General features: G+C 44.0%; 1 protein-coding gene across 1 annotated transcript in view; it reads right to left on the reverse strand.

The window, feature by feature from the left end:
• Positions 1–16,984, reverse strand: part of ADAMTS12 (ADAM metallopeptidase with thrombospondin type 1 motif 12) — a 646,291-nt gene that overhangs the window by 129,980 nt on the left and 499,327 nt on the right. Inside the window, exon 14 of the mRNA XM_040338094.1 lies at positions 771–891. Within this exon, the coding sequence (XP_040194028.1) occupies positions 771–891 (121 nt within the window). The remainder of the gene's footprint in view (positions 1–770; positions 892–16,984) is intronic.

A 16,984-nucleotide genomic window follows, 5' to 3' on the forward strand; every position in this document is an offset into this window, starting at 1 on the left:
GCTCAATGCCTGTGACGTGAATGTAATTTACGCACAGCCCTATTCGCGTACGACTTACGCAAATGACGTAAAAAGATACGCATGTTCCGACGTCCATACCTTGCATGGGATGCGCCACCTAGAGAGCAGCTTTATCTTTACGCCGGCGTATCTCTAACGTAAACGGCGTAACTAATTGCGACGGGCGCACGTAAGTTCATGAATCGGCGTATCTAGTCATTTGCATATTCTACGCCAAACTCAACGGAAGCTCCACCTAGCGGCCATCGTAAATATGCACCCTAAGATACGACGACGTAGGAGACTTACGCCGCTCGTATCTTAGCCTAATTTAAGCGTATCTGGTTTCCAGAATACGCTTAAATTTACGACGGCGTAGATTCAGAGTTACGACGGCGTATCTACTGATACGCCGGCGTAACTGTACCTGAATCCACCTATATGTTCTCAGCTCAGCTCGAGAACTTGCCATGCTGCGCTCTCATGCCTAGTGTTGTCAGATTTTAATAGGAAAGCATAGGGACTGGCAGGATCACCAGCTATTTTACACCAGGGAAACAATACAGAAAGAATAGGAAACTTTTTCATACAAGTACATGGTACAGCAGGCACATATCTGGAATATTTTGGGTTTCCAAATTCTTTAATTGTTTCTTGAAATTAACAAAATGAAAATGTTCCTACTCCTTAATGTTCATATCTTCACGCCTTTATGGAAAGATCACAAACTCTGGCTGTGTAACAAATGTAAAAAGGGAAAGAATAATTACCGAATCCATCACTTTGATCAAATGTTTTTGTGATTGTCTGGCAGCTTGAGCCGTCTCCCAGGCAGATCCCGCATCGATCCTCAGTGGCATTTGAATTTATTTCGTAGTCACAGCCAATCCTCTAAAGGAAAAATAATGTTACAGGCTGTCAGCTGCAATGATGCTAAAACACAATTATATTAGATTCAAAATGTCGAGTGGATTAATCAGCTTTGCATTTTAACTATGACCTCCTGGCACAAGTCATACCACTTGACAAAAAGCTAAATGCAAGCCAAATACTCAGGGCAATACAAACCACAAGGCCCTGCAGAACCACACAAATATGCCCATGCAGAAGCTAGCAGTGTTTCTATCACCTGTGCGATTTTATTAATCAATTGACTTGAATATACTACAGATTTGCAGTTTAAAGCAACCCTTTCACTAGACAAAACAAAGTAGACATCTACAAGCATCCGCAAGGGTGAATCCATTGCAGTGCATTAACCTCCCTGGCGGTATGATTCTGTCAGAAAAAACATGCTAAAAGCGGTACCATTATTTGCAAGGAAATTTGGCGTTTTATATTGTAGGTCTGTAATTTTTAGAAATAACTCACTTAAATCTGACCAAACAAGCTTCTAATAGGCATCCCGGGTATGACATTTTTTTAAAAACAAAATTATAAATTATAATATAATAAATAATTATAAATAATTATAACAAATAATAATATAATTATAATAAAAATTATTCAATAATGTAATCAAATCAAAATCACTGAAATTTGCTCAGTTGCAGAATTGTTGCTGTCATTATTTTTTTTTTTTTATGACGAATTTCCCCACAAATCGCTATCGCACAATTCTGCAAGTGATTATAATTTATTATCGCTGTTTTTTAGCTGATCTAAAACTATTTTTGACATAAAGGGACACTTTTGGTTGCTATGGACAATCTACAGTTTGCAGGGAGAAAGAAACGTTTTTATTATATAAAATGACATGCATGACACAGGACAGACCACTAGGGACAGGGGGGGTGTGTTTTTTTTACATACAGTACTGTAATCTATAAGATTACAGTATACTGTATGTAAGGTGTTTGTTTACTTTTTTGAATTTGGCGCCGTTCTCCGTCCCCGTGCGTCGTAACGTCGCAGGGAACGGAGATCGGCGTCACACGGAGGCACTGTGTGAATCGAGCGAGGTCCCGCTCGCTCACACAGCGCGGTGGCATCGCTGGATCCAGGGACAAGGTAAGTAACTTGTGCCTGTGGATCTAGCGAGGCAAGCCCGAGTCTGACACGGGGTTTCCGCTCGCAGCAGGAAAATCTAACCCCGTGTCAGACTCGGGAAGACCGCCAGGCAGGTTAACATGCATTGCGTTAAGGCAGACTGTTACATTAAATGGGCTGCCCAACGGACTAGAAACGTAAATGTATTTTATAGTGATAGACCAACACAAAGTGGCACATAATTGTGAAGTGGAAGGAATATGATAAATGTTTTTCAACATTTATTACAAATAAATATGTAAAAATTGTGCCGTGCATTTGTATTCAGCGCCAGCCTGAAAGAACTCAGGTTTCACACTGGAGTGGCAGGAGAAGCACTTTACAGGCGGTTTGCAGGCGCTAAAACGCCTAAAAAGCGCCTCAGTTTGAAAGGGGTCTAAAAGTGCTATAGGGCAGGCAGCAAGTGGTTAAAGCTGAGGTTCGCCCTAAAAGAATTATATACCATCCCGTCCAGCTACAGTATGCTTTTTTTTTTGCGCTGTATTTACCATTTAATCCTTCACTTTCTTTTCAGACTCCCGCGGGGAGTAGGCGTTCCTATGAAGAGGGGAACATGATTGACGTCCGGCTATGGCGCATCACGCGTTCTGAAAATAGCCGAAATAGGACTCGGCTGTATACGGCGCCTGCACAGTCAGCTCCTAGTCCGTGCGCAGGCGCCGTATAGCGCCGTGAAGAGCCGAGACCTAGTCCGGCTATTTTCGGAATGCGTGACGCGCCATAGCCGGACGTCAATCATGTTCCCCTCTTCATAGGAACGCCTACTCCCCGCGGGAGTCTGAATAGAAACTGAAGGATTAAACGGTAAATACAGCGCAAAAAAAAAAAAAGGGCATACTGTAGCTGACGCTACTATGCTGGATGGGATGGTACATAGATGTTTTTTAGGGTGAACCTCCACTTTAAGAGGGTGGCTACATTTGTTCTCCATGGTCTCACTGTATGTAGGAATGTAGCTACCCTCTCCTGAGATGGACTATGAGATGTGTATAGTACATAGAGCAGAGAACATGACTGCAACTAACGTGCACCGCTCGTTCCAAGCAAATAGAAGTGGGGGGGATGGAGAGGTCCAGGGGGTCACATGTTACAAAGAGGCAGGAAAACACAATAAGAAATAATTTCATGAAATAAAAGATTACAAAACCATTAAGTAGTGGATATGTATGGATTATTTCTGGAATGTAAGAATATTGTTTAGTGTCACCTTAAGCTACCTGTATTACATATGAATGGTCAACATATTTCTAGACACTTGTAAACCCAATAGGGTACATTTCTAAAGCAGTGAATGTGACATTCACCAAACATTTACTAAACGCTTACCTACATGGTGCATGAGTTACTTTCAGTGAATGTTTGCCGATTGTCACATCATTTAGAAGTATATGATGTGTACCTGAAGTTTAAGCTGCTTCAGTTTTACCTTTTCTGGTTCCTCCATTACCTTTCCATCTACATGTTAATGACATTTTTAAATAAAACCTTTCCGTTTTCATTATATCGGTTGGTGACCTCTTTAGACCCACAGCCTGGCAGACACGAAAAGTCATTTTATAGAAATATGAGAACAAGGCACTGAGTGGCATGAAGATTGCCATTTAATGGGATTAATAGATGAAATCAGCAGGCCTTGAAATTGCCTGAATTATATGCCTTGTTAATCCTTACATTACAATTCCACGGCCATAGAGGGTGACCTGAGCAGGAATATGGACACAGTACTAAACAATGGTCATGGTGTGCTCTGTGCTGCTGCAATATGTAGCATGTACAGTGCCTAATGCAATATAATTACGTATATAGTATATATATTATATTATTTCTGCCTGCATTGACCCAAAGCATGCAATGTTGCCAACCATTTGTAAACTCATGTACAGTTTGCAAAAAACAAACTGATTTCTCCTGTTTGTAAATGTCTGTGGGACAGGAGAAGCAGTCTGTAAATTTAGGGATGGGTGGATGCAGCTGAGCAAAGTTTGTGACACTCTCACAGGGCCCAGCCAACCCACTCCACCCTTCCCCCCAGGACGGACGGTAAAGGAGAGAGGAATCAAACTGCTCCTGCTTCTCCTGCCCCTGTTCCCCCTGTGATTACCTATCCCGTGCACAACTCAATTCCTGGTATGCAGCTGTGCCTGAGAAAGGGGATGTGTAAAATAGCAGCTGGCAGCTACATTGTGACTGTATGTATGACGCCGCTGCCTGAGCCACCAGATACCAGCCTCAGGTGGCTGAACACTGAGCAATGCCAGTGCACTAGAGATAGAAAGGCCTGGGAAAAAAATCAGATTTGACGTTTACAAGACTAAAACATTTTTTTTGCAAGAAAATTACTTAAAACCCCCAAACATTATATATATTTTTTCTAACACCCTAGAGAATAAAATGGCGGTCATTGCAATACTTTTTGTCACGCCGTATTTGCACAGCGGTCTTACAAGCGCACTTTTTTTGGAAAAAAAACACTTTTTGGAATTAAAAAACAGTAAAGTTAGTCCAATTTTTTTAATATATTGTGAAAGGTAATATTACGCCGAGTAACATGTCACGCTTCAAAATTGTGCCCGCTTGTGGAATGGCGTCAAAATTTTACCCTTAAAAATCTCCATAGGCGACGTTTAAAAAATTCTATAGGTTGCATCTTTTGAGCTACAGAGGAGGTCTAGGGCTAGAATTATTGCTCTCGCTCTAACGATCGCGGTGATACCTCACATGTGTGGTTTGAACACCGTTTTCATATGCGGGCCCTACTCACGTATGCGTTCGCTTCTGTGCGCGAGCTCGTCGGGAGGGGGCGCTTTAAAAAAAAATCTGTTTGTTTTCTTATTTATTTTTATTTATTTTATAAATTTTTACACTTAAAAAATTAAAAAATGGATCACTTTTATTCCTATTACAAGGAATGTAAACATCCCTTGTAATAGAAAAAAGCATGATTGGTCCTCTTAAATATGAGATCTGGGGTCAAAAAGACCTCAGATCTCATATTTAGACTTAAATGCAAAAAATAAAAATAAAAATGTTGTCATTTGAAAAAATGACAGCAAGAAAATATTGCTTTAAGAAGTTTTGACGTCACTTCCGCCCTGCTATGCTATGGGGACGGGTGGGGGCCATCTTGCCCTCACTTGTATCCCAGCCGAGCAGGGGACAGGACAGGATCGCCTCCGCCGCTACCGACAGCTCCGGTAAACGGGTGAGGGCGCGGGAGAGTGGCGGGAGGGGGATCTCGCGGTGAATCCGCCACGGAGACCACCGTTATCCTTTACAGGACCGCTCAAGGAAAAGATAGATATCTCGGTTGTGGCAGCAGCTGCTGCCGTTGCCGAGATATCCATTTTTAAAAACCGGACGTATATAGTCGTGAGCGGGTCCTTAAGTGGTTAAAAACTTTTTTTTTTTTTTACAGCTTTTTTTTTTCTGGAAAAATTAGAAATAAAAAGTGTGGAATATGGTAATTTGTAATGATAAATAATATATTACATAGTTAGTCCAGTTGAAAAGACACAAGTCCATCTAGTTCAACCAGTAGAAGGGTAAACAAATTATATCTAATATAGTATCTAATATAAACAATTTATTTCTATGAGATGGTATTCAAACTATATAACATGAATACCTTTAGTAAAGATTTCTAAAACTTTATGTAAAGTCTTTAAATTATTGCAAGTTCTCTCAGCTAAAGATAAGCAAATCCTGGAATACAATTCAAGTAACACTACATTTCAATGCAATTCTCAAACAAGAGAAATAGGCAAATCTGCCACTAGAGGTCACTCAATGCAGGAGCGAAAGGCTGCATTTAGTTTGCTTGTGGGCTTCATTTTGTACCTCAAACAGGTGATTGTTGGAATACAGTAGATGATAGTTTTTGTCCTCCAAGGCCTTTATTGACAGGGAAGATTTGTCTGACAAATTAGTTTATCTTTATAACCTTTAAATGATTTGTATTAATGTTCCCAATCATCACAGCATAATGTTTACCTATAGTTAGGTCAGTAAATAGTTTTTTCTTTTCCTCCACTCAGTAAAACAGTGAGACAAACATTTTAAGTTTAGAAACATTTCCAATTTCTGCTGAGAGCAAAGCTGAAAATTATAGATATGGAAAATAACTATTATTTTCCAAATGCTACAAAGATGTCAAGACATATCCTGGCATGTCAGAGGTGCCCTAAAGACAGTAAAAAATACTTTATAAAAAGAAATGATGAGGACCAGAATGAAAGTGTTAGTAGCTTTTCCCTCCAGAGTTCTCATTACAGAAACACTATTTCTGCTGCTTCTGGATCATCACTAATGCCCCGTACACACGATCGGAAATTCCGACAAGAAAACCATGGATTTTTTTGGACGGAATGTTGGCTCAAACTTGTCTTGCATACACACGGTCACACAAATCTTGTCTGAAATTCCGACTGTCAAGAACACAGTGACGTACAACACGACGAGCCGAGATCAATGCAGTTCGATAGGCAGTTCCGCTCTTCTGCTTGATTCTGACTTAGTATGCATGTTTTTTTGCGCGTCGTAATTGCATACAGACGAGCGGATATTCCAACAAGAAGTTTTTCCGTCAGAAAAATAGAGAACCTGCTCTCAATCTTTTGCTGGCGGAAATTGTTGGATGGAGCATACACACAGTCGGAATTTCCAACCAAAAGCTCACATCCAACTTTTTTGACAGAAAGTACGATGGTGTGTACAGGGCAAAAGTGTTTCTTCACCAGCAGCATCTTCAAGTAAGAAAGTGTTGCAAACCACGGCCTCCCAAAAATACACAATCCCTTCATTTACACAGAAAAGGACACCTGGAAATCAGGAGAACACCGATGAAGCTCTTCATAGAGTAATATATTCTTCTGGATCAGCATTGTCAATATCTGACAATGTATACTGTATTGGCAGGAAGATTTTTACATTATTATGAGGGAAAGGAGGGTGGTTACCTGTTCTTTTGTATAGGTAAAATTTTATTGTTACATTTGTGATAAAACAATTTAAAATTTAAGTTTAGTTTATTTACTGAATAAGCTAATTTTTTAAACTTTTATTTCAAGCATAATATTTTTTTTACTTTTAGATGTAAGAAAAGGACTTTAAATTTGTAAAAAGACTGAATTTGTTTTTTCAATTTTTCCAAAATTTCCATTTTTTCTTTTGGGAAAAAAAGGAAAATTTATATGAAATACTTACCGTAATTTTCCTTTCTTGATGGACTCCATGGCAGCCTACGTGTGGGTTAACCCCGCCTCTCATACCTCATAGGACCCTACTCCCATAAAGCTTTGCTTCCTGGCCATAGACAGTGTTCCGTAATATAGCCTACTCCAGCAAAAGGGAGGGAACTCCGGCTGCCATGGAGTCCATCAGGAAAGGAAAATTACGGTAAGTATTTCATATAAATTTTCCTTTTTCCTGACAGACTCCATGGCAGCCTACGTGTGGGAAATGACTAGCCAAACACACCCGGGTGGGCAATTGCTGGTTAAAGAAACAAAATTTTAATTGACATTGTCAACAGATAATATATTCAAACCAAAATTAACCGACGACAAGGAGGCCGGTTCTACGCAATAGTGCGTCATAAATGTATTTAAAGACGACCAAGAGGCCGCTTTGCAAATAACTTCAGGGGAAACATGTCGGGTAGCCGCCCATGATGTAGAGACGCTCCGCGTGGAATGAGCGGTTACCGCTTCAGGAGGAGCCAACCCTTTAGCCTTGTAAGCCCTTTGGATAGCTTGGACGATCCATGCGGCGATGGTTCTGGAGGAAGCACGCATGCCTTTGTTTTTCCCATGGAATGACACAAACAAATGATCAGATTTACGGAAGGACGCTGTGGCTTCCAGATATTGTTTAAGGATTTTGCCGACATCCAGAGGATGAACCATAGAACCTTCAGAAGAATGAAACGTGGGAAGTACAATTTCCTGGTTTTCATGAAAGATTGACGTGACTTTAGGCTTGGAACCCAGCATTGGAATTAACACTACCCGGTCCGGAAAAAAGGTGAGGAACGGTTATTTGGAGCCTAGAGAGCCAATTTCGGAGACCCTTTTGGCAGATGTTATAGCCACAAGGAAAACAATCTTGAGGGAAAGATCTTTGATAGATTGATTAGTTGAATCTTGATCTCCTGAAAAAAAGTCCAAGACTAATGGGAGATCCCACTTGGAAAATCTTGGTTTTCTTAGAGGTCTTAACCTCATGGCTCCTTTGAAGAATTGACGGACAAGGGAATGTCTGGCCCACGAAATACCTGTGAAGGCAGAGATTGCTGATACTTGGACCCTCAAGGAGCTGACTGATAAGGGTAGGTCAAGCCCAGTTTGGAGGAAGCCCAAAATGTCTTGCACTCTGGGGACTTTGGCTGAACTGTTCATGGAGGAGGTGTAATCCGAGAACTTAGACCATATCCTCTGATAGATTTTGTTGGTGCTCACTTTCCTGGCATTTAGTAATGTAGAGATTGCTTGGCTTGGGCAACCTAGCGCTTCCAATCTTTCCCTCTCAAAAACCAGGCCATCAGGTGCAGATGTGATGGACAAGGGTGAGGGGTCGACCCCTGGAGCAAGAGATCTGGTCTGGATGGGAGCTGAACTGGATCCCGGAAGCTCAACTGAAACAACAGTGGAAACCATGGTCTGTTGGGCCAGTAAGGAATTATTGCGACCACTTCGACTTCCTCCCATCTGAGTCTCGACAGGAACCGGAGAATAACTGGAGTTGGGGGAAAAGCATAGGCTTTGTGGAACATCCATTGATCTGTTAGAGCATCCACCCCGAACGCTTGGGGACAGCGATTTCTTGTGTAAAATTTCTCCAGTTTGTAGTTGCACGGGGATGCAAATAGGTCCACTTCCGGTGTGAATCCTAGTGACAGGATCCAGACGAAAACCTCGCTGTGGAGAGACCACTCGTTGTTGTCGAGTGTCGTCCTCGATAGGAAATCTGCTTGAATATTCTGAGTTCCGGGGAGATAAACTGCTGTTAGATCTGTCAGATGTGTCTGAGCCCATGACATAATCGGCTCCACCTCCCTCAGAAGGGACAGACTGCGTGTGCCTCCTTGTCTTTTTATGTAAGACACGGCTGTCGTATTGTCCATCCTCAGAAGGACTGACGACCCCTTTACCAGATGGGTGAAGGCTTGAAGGGCACAGAAGGCTGCACGGAGTTCCAGGATATTGGATACTACCTTTCGAGATGGAAAATCCCACTTCCCTTGGGCTACTTCCTTCAGGCAAAGAGCACCCCAGCCGCTGTTGCTGGCGTCGGATGTAACTGTGATCCAGGAGACAGGGGCTATTGAGAGACAATTGAGGAGATTTCTCCGCAGAAGCCACCAGAGGAGGCTGTCCCTCATTGACTGAGTTATCCGGATTAATTGGTCCTGGGGCTTCGGATCCCATTGTTGGAGAAAACCCCTCTGGAAAGGACGCATTCGCCATTGTGCCCATCTGACCATGGGAGTCGTGGACACCATGGTGCCTATAATTTTGAGGCAGAGTGAAGCTTTGAGAAAAGGGGACTCCAATGCAAGACGAATTCTTTCCCGGATGACTGGGATTTTTTCTAAGGGTAGAGAAATTGTACTCTGAATCGTATCGAACTGGGCACCGAGGAAGACTAGAGACTGTGTGGGTTCTAGATGACTCTTTTCCCTGTTCAAAAGCCAGCCGAACTCGGTCAAAGTGAGAATAACTTGAGCCCGATGTATCAATAGCTGTTCCCTGCTCTGTGAAAGTAACAGCAGGTCGTCTAGATAATGGTGTAGACGGATGCCTTACATTCTGATTAAGGCCACGACAGCCAGTAAGAGCTTTGAAAACACTCGCGGCGATGTTGTAAGCCCGAATGGGAGACACGTGAACTGAAGGTGAACACTGCCTACTGCGAACCGAAGGTATTTCTGAAATTCTGCCGCTATGGGCACGTGGAAGTAGGCATCTTTCAAGTCGATTGACACAAGCCAGTCGCCCGGTAGAATGGTCTGACGAATTGTGAGAAGTGACTCCATCTTGAATTTTTCCTTTTTTATAAAGGTGTTTAGATGCGTCAGGTCTATCACTGGCCTCCAAGAGCCGGACTTCTTCAAAATCATGAACAGAGGTGAGTACATTCCCTGAAATCTTTCTGCCGCTGGCACTTGTATAGCGGCGCCCTGGGACAAAAGAGTGTCTGTGTATGTTAGAAGGATATTTCTCTTTTCTTCTGAACGAGGCAGAGTTGTGGGGACAAACTGAAGTGTAGGAGGGTTGACAAAGGTCCAGGAGTGACCTAAGGATATTGTCTTGATCGTCCAAAAGTCTTTTATTGAGGCTGCCCACACGTGCCGGAATTGCAGAAGCCGAGCTCCAACCTGCTCCGTCTGAGCGATCCCAATATCAAAAAGATTTAGGGGTATCTCGGTTACCCGGAGTTGCCCCTTTTGTGGGTTTTTGACCCGAAGGTTGGTTTCTTCTCCAATTTTTCCTGAACTCTCTACCCGGCCTGTATCGACGGGCCTCTCTAGCACGATCTTGGTCTTGCCTGGGAAAAAATTTTCTTTGGTTGAAGGGACGACGGTCCTGGGGAAGGAACCCCGACTTACCCCCTGTGGCACGGGAGATAGCGCTGTCAAGTTTGTTCCCGAACAGGGAGGACCCTTGAAAGGGAATACGGCACCATGCCTGTTTAGAGGCTGGGTCGGCTACCCAAGGATGGAGCCATAGGGCACGTTTGGCTGTAACAGACGAAAGCATGACCCGTGCCACCAGGCGGATAATGTCAAGGGAAGCCTCACCCAAGAAGGCAGCAGCCATTCTTAACTCATGAACCGGTAAGTCTCTGACCAGAAGACCAGACATATTGGATAGAGTAGAATCCACTTCATCCGTCCAAACTTCCATTGCCTTGGAGAGGGCCGCGAGGGCCAGAGCCGGCTTACATGTCATACCTGCTGTGACATATATGCGCTTTAGATCTGTATCAATCTTTCTGTCCAAAGCATCTTTAAAGGAAACTGTGTCTTCTAAAGGAAGGGTAACATGTTTGACCAATCTCATTAAAGCGGCGTCCACCAAAGGAGCTGATTCTAGATGTTTCACGTCTTCGCGTTTAAATGGATACATCTTTGATACTTTAGAAATCAATGAATTTTTCCTTTCAGTGGAGGTCCACTCATCAGTGATCATTTCACCAAGTTCACCCAAGAGGGGAAAGCTGGGACGCTCCTTCTTGAGGTGTTTAAAATATTTTCTCTGTTTGTTAGGAGATTCCACCGGGTCTTCCCATTTTAAAGCGACTTTGACTGCCCTTACCAGATTTGGGACTAGAGAAAAATCAAATCCTGTGGAATTGACAACACTCTCCACCTCACTAAGGGAGGACATACTTGAGGAACGATTGCGCTGAGATGGACCCGGAACCTCAGAGTCATCCTGTATAAGGACAGGTGCTGGAATTACAGGAGAAAAAATGTCACCAGAGGAAACAGGTTTGTTCAGGGATTCCTGAACCACCTTCCTGACCAGAGCTTCAACTTGTTGGTCTCCATCCACTCTCTCTCTTGCCGCACGAGAATAGCAGGGATCACAGAGAGATTTCCCTTCCGGGACCTGGGCCTTGCACCCCCAGCAAGATCTTCTTCCAGAATAGCCCGAATGACGGTGGGAATGGCGATCAGAGGTGGATCTATATTTTTCCCCATGATGTCTGGAGGGTGACCTGCTCTTTGGACGTTTAGAGCTTGACCTGGAATGATGACGATGTGCATTAGCGACGTCAATGTTTTCCTGAACTGAGGGCTGATGATCAGACCTAGAAGGGCTGAAGAAGGAGAAAGAAACGATAAGAAAAAAACAAATACAGAAACCCAAACAGCAGGCAGAGGAAAAGAAAATTTTCCATCCTACCTGCGGCGTAAGGGTTGGCCACTGGGGGGCGGTGACACATCCATAGTGGTAAGATATATCCACTGAAAACAATTATAAGCAAAAATTAAAAATATTAGCATGATAGCAGAGCACAGGCAATAAGGTGTAGGAGACAATTGATGCAGTATATGAACATAGTGCAGCCAAGCACCCTACCTTCTCCAATGAGGATTGAGCCTGGAAGCAACAGTGATCCTAGGAGAAATCCCCAGAATCAGCTGTAGCAGACAGCTTTTTAAAACTGCCGCCCTCGATGACGTCACCGCGCCCGCCGCGTACGCCGCGCACCTGCGCTGTGATTGGCGTGGCCCTGACTGCCGAGCGCACCTGCGCGAATCGGCAATGGACTCTACTGCGCACGCGCGAACCGGAGACTTGCGCGCGCACACAGAGGAGACTGAAGGAGGAGAGAGTGGAACGCACAATGCGTTCCAGCAGCCATAGACCCGGAAGGTAAGGAAAGAAAACGGCGCTGACAAACAACATACACAAACAGCTGCCATAAAGATACTGTAATCGATACATTACCAATACGATCCGGTCCAGCCTGGGAGTGGGAGCATAATAAATCACCTGGGCACCATCAGTGGGAAGAAGGTCTCCTGCTAATAGCCAGGACGATTGACCATAAATAGCATATTAGCCAATGGCTAAATAGTAAGCTTCTACCAGGATTTCTTTCTATAGTGTGCAATCCGCCCGGCTAATAGCTGGGACTTGTTGGACTCCAACCATTTAATTTCTCCCAAAACAAAACCCGCCAGGACTTGGATTTAAAGTGTAAAAACGTTATAGGTCCTAGGAGGAGGACAAAAAAGGAACACTGTCTATGGCCAGGAAGCAAAGCTTTATGGGAGTAGGGTCCTATGAGGTATGAGAGGCGGGGTTAACCCACACGTAGGCTGCCATGGAGTCTGTCAGGAAAAAATGTTTTTCTCCCATGGCTTCAAAATTTCCAGATATTTTACATCTCTAGCTATGACTGGACTCTCCCCATCGCCCTCCCTTTCTTTTTCCCCTCCTTCTCTGTTTCTTCTATGAGCTTCACAAACTTGTTCAGTTGATTATATATAATGCATCCAGAAAGTATTCACAGCTTTTTCCACATTTTGTTATGTTACAGCCTCGGTTGGTTCTCTGATTAATGCTCTCCTTGTATGGTCTGTCAGTTTAGGAGGACGGCCATGTTTTGGTAGGTTTGCAGTTGTGCCATACTCTTTCCATTTTGAACAGTGCTCCTTCAGATGTTCAAAGCTTGGAATATTTTTTTCTTTTATAACCTAACCCTGCTTGACCTTGACCGTGATGCTGTTTGTTCACTAAGGTTCTCAAACAAAACTTGAAGGGCTTCACAGAACAGCTGTATTTATACTGAAATTAAATTACACACAGGTGGACTCTATTTACTAATTAGGTGACTTCTAAAGGCAATTGGTTCCATTCGATTTTAGTTAGGGGTATCAGAGTAAAGGGGCTGAATACAAATGCACGCCACACTTTCAGATATTTATTTGTAAAACATTTAAATTTGTTTTTATCATTTTCCTTCCACTTCAATTATGTACCATTTTGTGTTGGTCTATCACATAAAATCCCAATAAAATACATTTACGTTTTTGGTTGTAACATGACAAAATGTGAAAAATGTCAAGGGGTATGAATACTTTTTCAAGGCACTGTATGTGGACCTTCCATTGTACTGCAAGCAGGATCATACCAGGGCAGCTGCCCAAGGCAGTCATTTTACCACCCCCTTCCCCTACAGAAAAGATGGCTGCTTTGAGTGGCTGTAGTGCTGCCTGTGTGTGTGTGTCACACACGCAGGTTTCAGTGGACAGGCAGGAAGCTCATTAATGCTGAGCCAGCACTTTTATCAGGCTGAGCCCAGGCTTAGGCCCCGTACACACGTCCGAGAAACTAGACGAGCAAAACTCATCGTTTTGCTCGTCGAGTTCCTTGTGAAGCCGCCGAGGATCTCGGCGAGCCAAGTTTCCTCGTTGACTAACGAGGAAATAGAGAACATGTTCTCTATTTGGCCCGATGAGATCCTCGTCGGTTTCCTCGGCCAAAAGTGTACACACGACCGGGTTTCTCGGCAGAATACGTCTCCCATCGAGTTTCTGGCTGAATTCTGCCGAGAAACTCGGTCGTGTGTACGGGGCCTTACTCAGTTGTACCAAGATTGGAGTGCCATTATGGACTCTAGGGCCTCAATTGTTGAAATGGCCCAGACTGCAATTTCTGCTTTAAATCATTAGTTTGCCTTTACCAAATGCCTATGCAGTTGGATAGTGCTCTTTCTATAGGTGTAGGTCATTTATGCTGCTCCCAAAGCCTGGCCAAAAAACTCCCAAAAATATCATCATTCTATCCTGCCCTGTTGCTAAGACGTTGCTAAGACACTCCCAGCCATTACTGCTTACCCTCACCATCACAGGAATGAGCTCTCAAACCCCCAGTAAAGCAACAGTGCTGAGTTCAGAGTTATTTGTGACCAGGCTTCAAGAGGTCCGTAAATGGTGTTATTTAAAGCAATTGTAAAGGCTGATTTTTTTATTTTATTAAAATAACAATCATGTTTACTTATCTGCTCTGTACAAAACTGGCAGTGGAGCCTTCAGCCAGTTTCCTACTGCACATGCGCAAGTCATGCAGTGCTTTCTGAATGGCCACCTCGTCTTCACACAGGTCCCAGAAGGCGGGGGGGGGGGAATGAGGGCTCGCCGGAGAAGAGGAAATTACGTACTTTGCCACGGCCAGGCAGGGACGGAAGTAAACCTTTGTACTTCTTAAAAGGTAAGAAAAAATATATATATCCAAAAACAAGGGGTGGAGGGGTGGTCTTTACTTTAAGACAGTGGTCTCCAAACTGTGGCCCAAGAGCCGAATGCGGCCCTTTGCTTGCCTTTATCTGGCCCTTTGGGCACTATCCCTCCCACTGATACAAGACACTATTCTGCCATCTGACACCGACAATGGAGCACCATTTCTCCCACTGACACCACCAATGGAGCACTATTCCTCCCTATGATACCAGCAATGGAGCACTATTCCTCCCTATGATACCAGCAATGGAGCACTATTCCTCCCTATGATACCAGCAATGAGGCACTATTCCTCCCTATGATACCAGCAATGGGGCACTATTCCTCCCTATGATACCAGCAATGGAGCACTATTCCTCCCTATGATACCAGCAATGGGGCACTATTCCTCCCTATGATACCAGCAATGGGGCACTATTCCTCCCCCTAATACCAGATGTTTACTAACAATGATGCCAGGAAAATGTCCACTCCCGCTGGCCAAAGTCCGGCCCTCCAAGAGTCTGAAGGACAATAAACCTGCCCTTTGTTTAGAATGTTTGGAGACCCCTGCTTTAAGACCTTCTTGTAATGTTGGGTGGAACTGCGCTTTAAGTGTGTGCTGTAAATTACCTAAAGCAGTGCTGTCAGAAATGCTGCCTATGGTGGCCCAGATTTTAGTCACAGTGCCAAAAAATAAAGAGCAAATGAGCAGAGCAGTGTGAGACAGTTTATTGCTGGATTTTAAAGTGATTGTAAAGTCTTGTTTTTTATTAAAAATAACAAACATGTTATACGTATCACTTTTGTGCAGTGGATTTGCCCAGATCCTTCTCTTCTCAGGTCCCTCTTTGGTGCTTCTGGCCCCTCCTTCCTGTTGAGTGCCCCCACAGCAAGCAGCTTGCTGTGCACCCGAGCCGAGTCACAGCTCCGTTTGTCCATTCAGAGGCGAAGCCACGGCCCAGGTCCCCCCTTCTTTCTATTCTCATTGACTGACTGACTTTGATTGACAGCAGCGGGAGCCATTGGCACTGCGCTGCTGTCTCAGCCAATGGGGCAGCTCAGACTTACCTACAACAATGCTGGATTTAGATTGATCTCAGGTAAGTGTTAGCGTGGCTGAGGGGGGTTGCTGCTCACAGAAGGCTTTATATCTTAATGCATAGAATGCATTAAGATAAATAACCTTCTGACTTTACAATCACTTACACCACTTGCCTACAGGGCACTTTTACCCCCTTCCTGCCTAGGTCAATTTTCAGCGCTGTCAAACTTTGAATGACAATTGCACGTTCATGCAATACTGTACAACATTTTTACCATTGTTTTCACACAAATATTTCTTTCCGTGGTATTTAAAGCGGAGCTCCACCCAAAAGGGCAAGTTCTGCTTTAAGCATTCCTCCCTCTCCTATGCCACAATTGGCATATCATTTTTATTTTTTTTGGTGGTGAAGCAGGTACCTAGATTTGACAGTTACCTGCTCCCACTTCAGCTCGGGCCGCCTAGGCGACTCAAGCCAAAGTTCTCCTCTCCCCCCTCCCTCCCTGCAATCTTCTGGGACACGTCACAGGTCCCAGAGGATTGCCCGGCCATTAAGGAGGCACAGCGCATATCGCGCATGCACTGTGCGCACCTGGCTGTGGAGCCGCAAGCTTGTAATTCTGGCGCCGGTGAGAGGCGAGGGAGAGAACCGAGGGTTCAAGCGGCCACATCGCTGGATCCTGGGACGGGTGAGTGTGTGTTTATTAAAAGTCAGCAGCTACAATTTTTATAGCTGCTGACTTTTAATAAACACAAAAAACGACTAAACAATGTATTTAAAAAGACTGAAAATTTTGAAAAAAACAAACAAACAAACAAACGTATTCATGGTTTGTTATAACATTTTGAAAAATTGTTATTTTTTCTTTCACTGATGTGCGCTGATGAGGCTGCACTGATGGGCACTGATACACTGCACTGATGGGCCCTCATGAGGTGCCACTTGTGGGCACTGATGAGGAGGCACTGATAGGTGGCACTGATGGGCACTGATAGGCGGATCTAATAGGCAGCATTGATGGGCATTGGTAGGCAGCACTGATAGGTGACACTGATGAGGAGTCACCGATGGGCACTGATTGGCAGCACTGATGGACACAGATTTAGAGCACAGGTGACACTGATGAGGAGTCACTGATGGGCACCGATTGGCAGAA

Source organism: Rana temporaria, chromosome 1 (genome assembly GCF_905171775.1).
Source record: "Rana temporaria chromosome 1, aRanTem1.1, whole genome shotgun sequence".
Classification (NCBI taxonomy): domain Eukaryota; kingdom Metazoa; phylum Chordata; class Amphibia; order Anura; family Ranidae; genus Rana; species Rana temporaria.